We start from the raw sequence: 1,093 nt of genomic DNA, 5'->3' as shown, positions 1-1,093 counted from the left end.
CAGTATTCACATTTTTTACCAATAAACTCGCAAATACAACAATCTTCTACGTCTATGCCCGATACCTCCTGCAACCTAACTTACCCATCAAATTCTTAATTATTTTTTTATAATTCACATAATATAATGTCTAAACAATTTAAAGATTATTTGTTTATTTTTATTGTTCATTTTGGGTTTACTTTAATTTTAATTTTATTTTCATTGGAAATGTTAGTTTTTATTTTATTTTAAATATTCTTTATCAAAAAAAGGACGTTTTGATTTAATTAATAAATACAATTTGTTTTGTTAATATAACACATAACTTTTATATTTTTATACTAAGTTACAAATATGTACATATTTCCATGTATAATAATAAATATTTTAATATTTTATTGCATTATGTAGGTACCTAAGCCGGCTAGACCTAAGACCTAACGTCATTATTTGTGTTAAGTTAGAATATGTTAATTAAAAAGAACTTGACATTATTTTATCAAAACTAAAATATAGGTAATTCAAATTTAAAACAAGCTTACCTCAATGTTACACACAATCGTTCTGCTGGAGTTATTGGTACTCTGATACAATATGAACGTTTTAAATTGTGTTCTAGTTTGTATAATAGTTCGTCAAAACTTTTGATTGACATCCGGAAATAATTGAAAAACTTATCTTCGTGCTCTCGGAGATCAGAAAACATCGTGGCAAATGCACCTTTTAAAGACCTTTGGGCTATCAAAGGGTGAACCCAAAGTCTTTTAGCACAATTTTTTTTAGCCATTTGTTTTTTTTTTAAATAATAATACCCCGTAAAAAGTATAAGCCGCTTTTCTCTTTGATTATTCATTTTTTATTTTAATTAACTTGTACTAAGTTGTATTAAGTGTTATTATAAGTGTTGTCTATACCGAAGTTAAACTTTAAATGACAAAATTTCCCCGGGGTCAGTTTGATCCTCGTTTCGCGTATGGTACGCATACATGTGAATACAACAGAGTGTCGCGTTTTGATACGCGTCGTATGCGCGTTTCATCAGCGCGCGTACGATACGCGTCCATGTGAAACGGGCCTAAAGCTTATCAGACAGCTTTGCATCTACTTCTGA

At 29.5% G+C, this 1,093-nt stretch overlaps 1 protein-coding gene across 1 annotated transcript; it reads right to left on the bottom strand.

Annotated features, from left to right (window-relative positions):
* Nucleotides 1-354: 354 nt before the first annotated feature.
* On the bottom strand, nt 355-874 carry LOC111030151. Its single transcript, XM_022309525.1, has one exon. The coding sequence runs from the start codon at nt 833-835 to the stop codon at nt 521-523; it is 315 nt and encodes a 104-aa protein (XP_022165217.1). The 5' UTR covers nt 836-874; the 3' UTR covers nt 355-520.
* Nucleotides 875-1,093: the final 219 nt, after the last annotated feature.

The sequence above is a fragment of the Myzus persicae genome, unplaced genomic scaffold (assembly GCF_001856785.1).
Source record: "Myzus persicae strain clone G006 unplaced genomic scaffold, MPER_G0061.0, whole genome shotgun sequence".
In the NCBI taxonomy this organism is placed as follows: domain Eukaryota; kingdom Metazoa; phylum Arthropoda; class Insecta; order Hemiptera; family Aphididae; genus Myzus; species Myzus persicae.
This window is presented reverse-complemented; position numbering and strand designations above follow the sequence as displayed.

Coding starts and splice junctions, on each gene's coding strand:
- LOC111030151 (XM_022309525.1), bottom strand. CDS start 835: ATGAATAATCAAAGAGAAAAGCGGCTTATACTTTTTACGGGGTATTAT.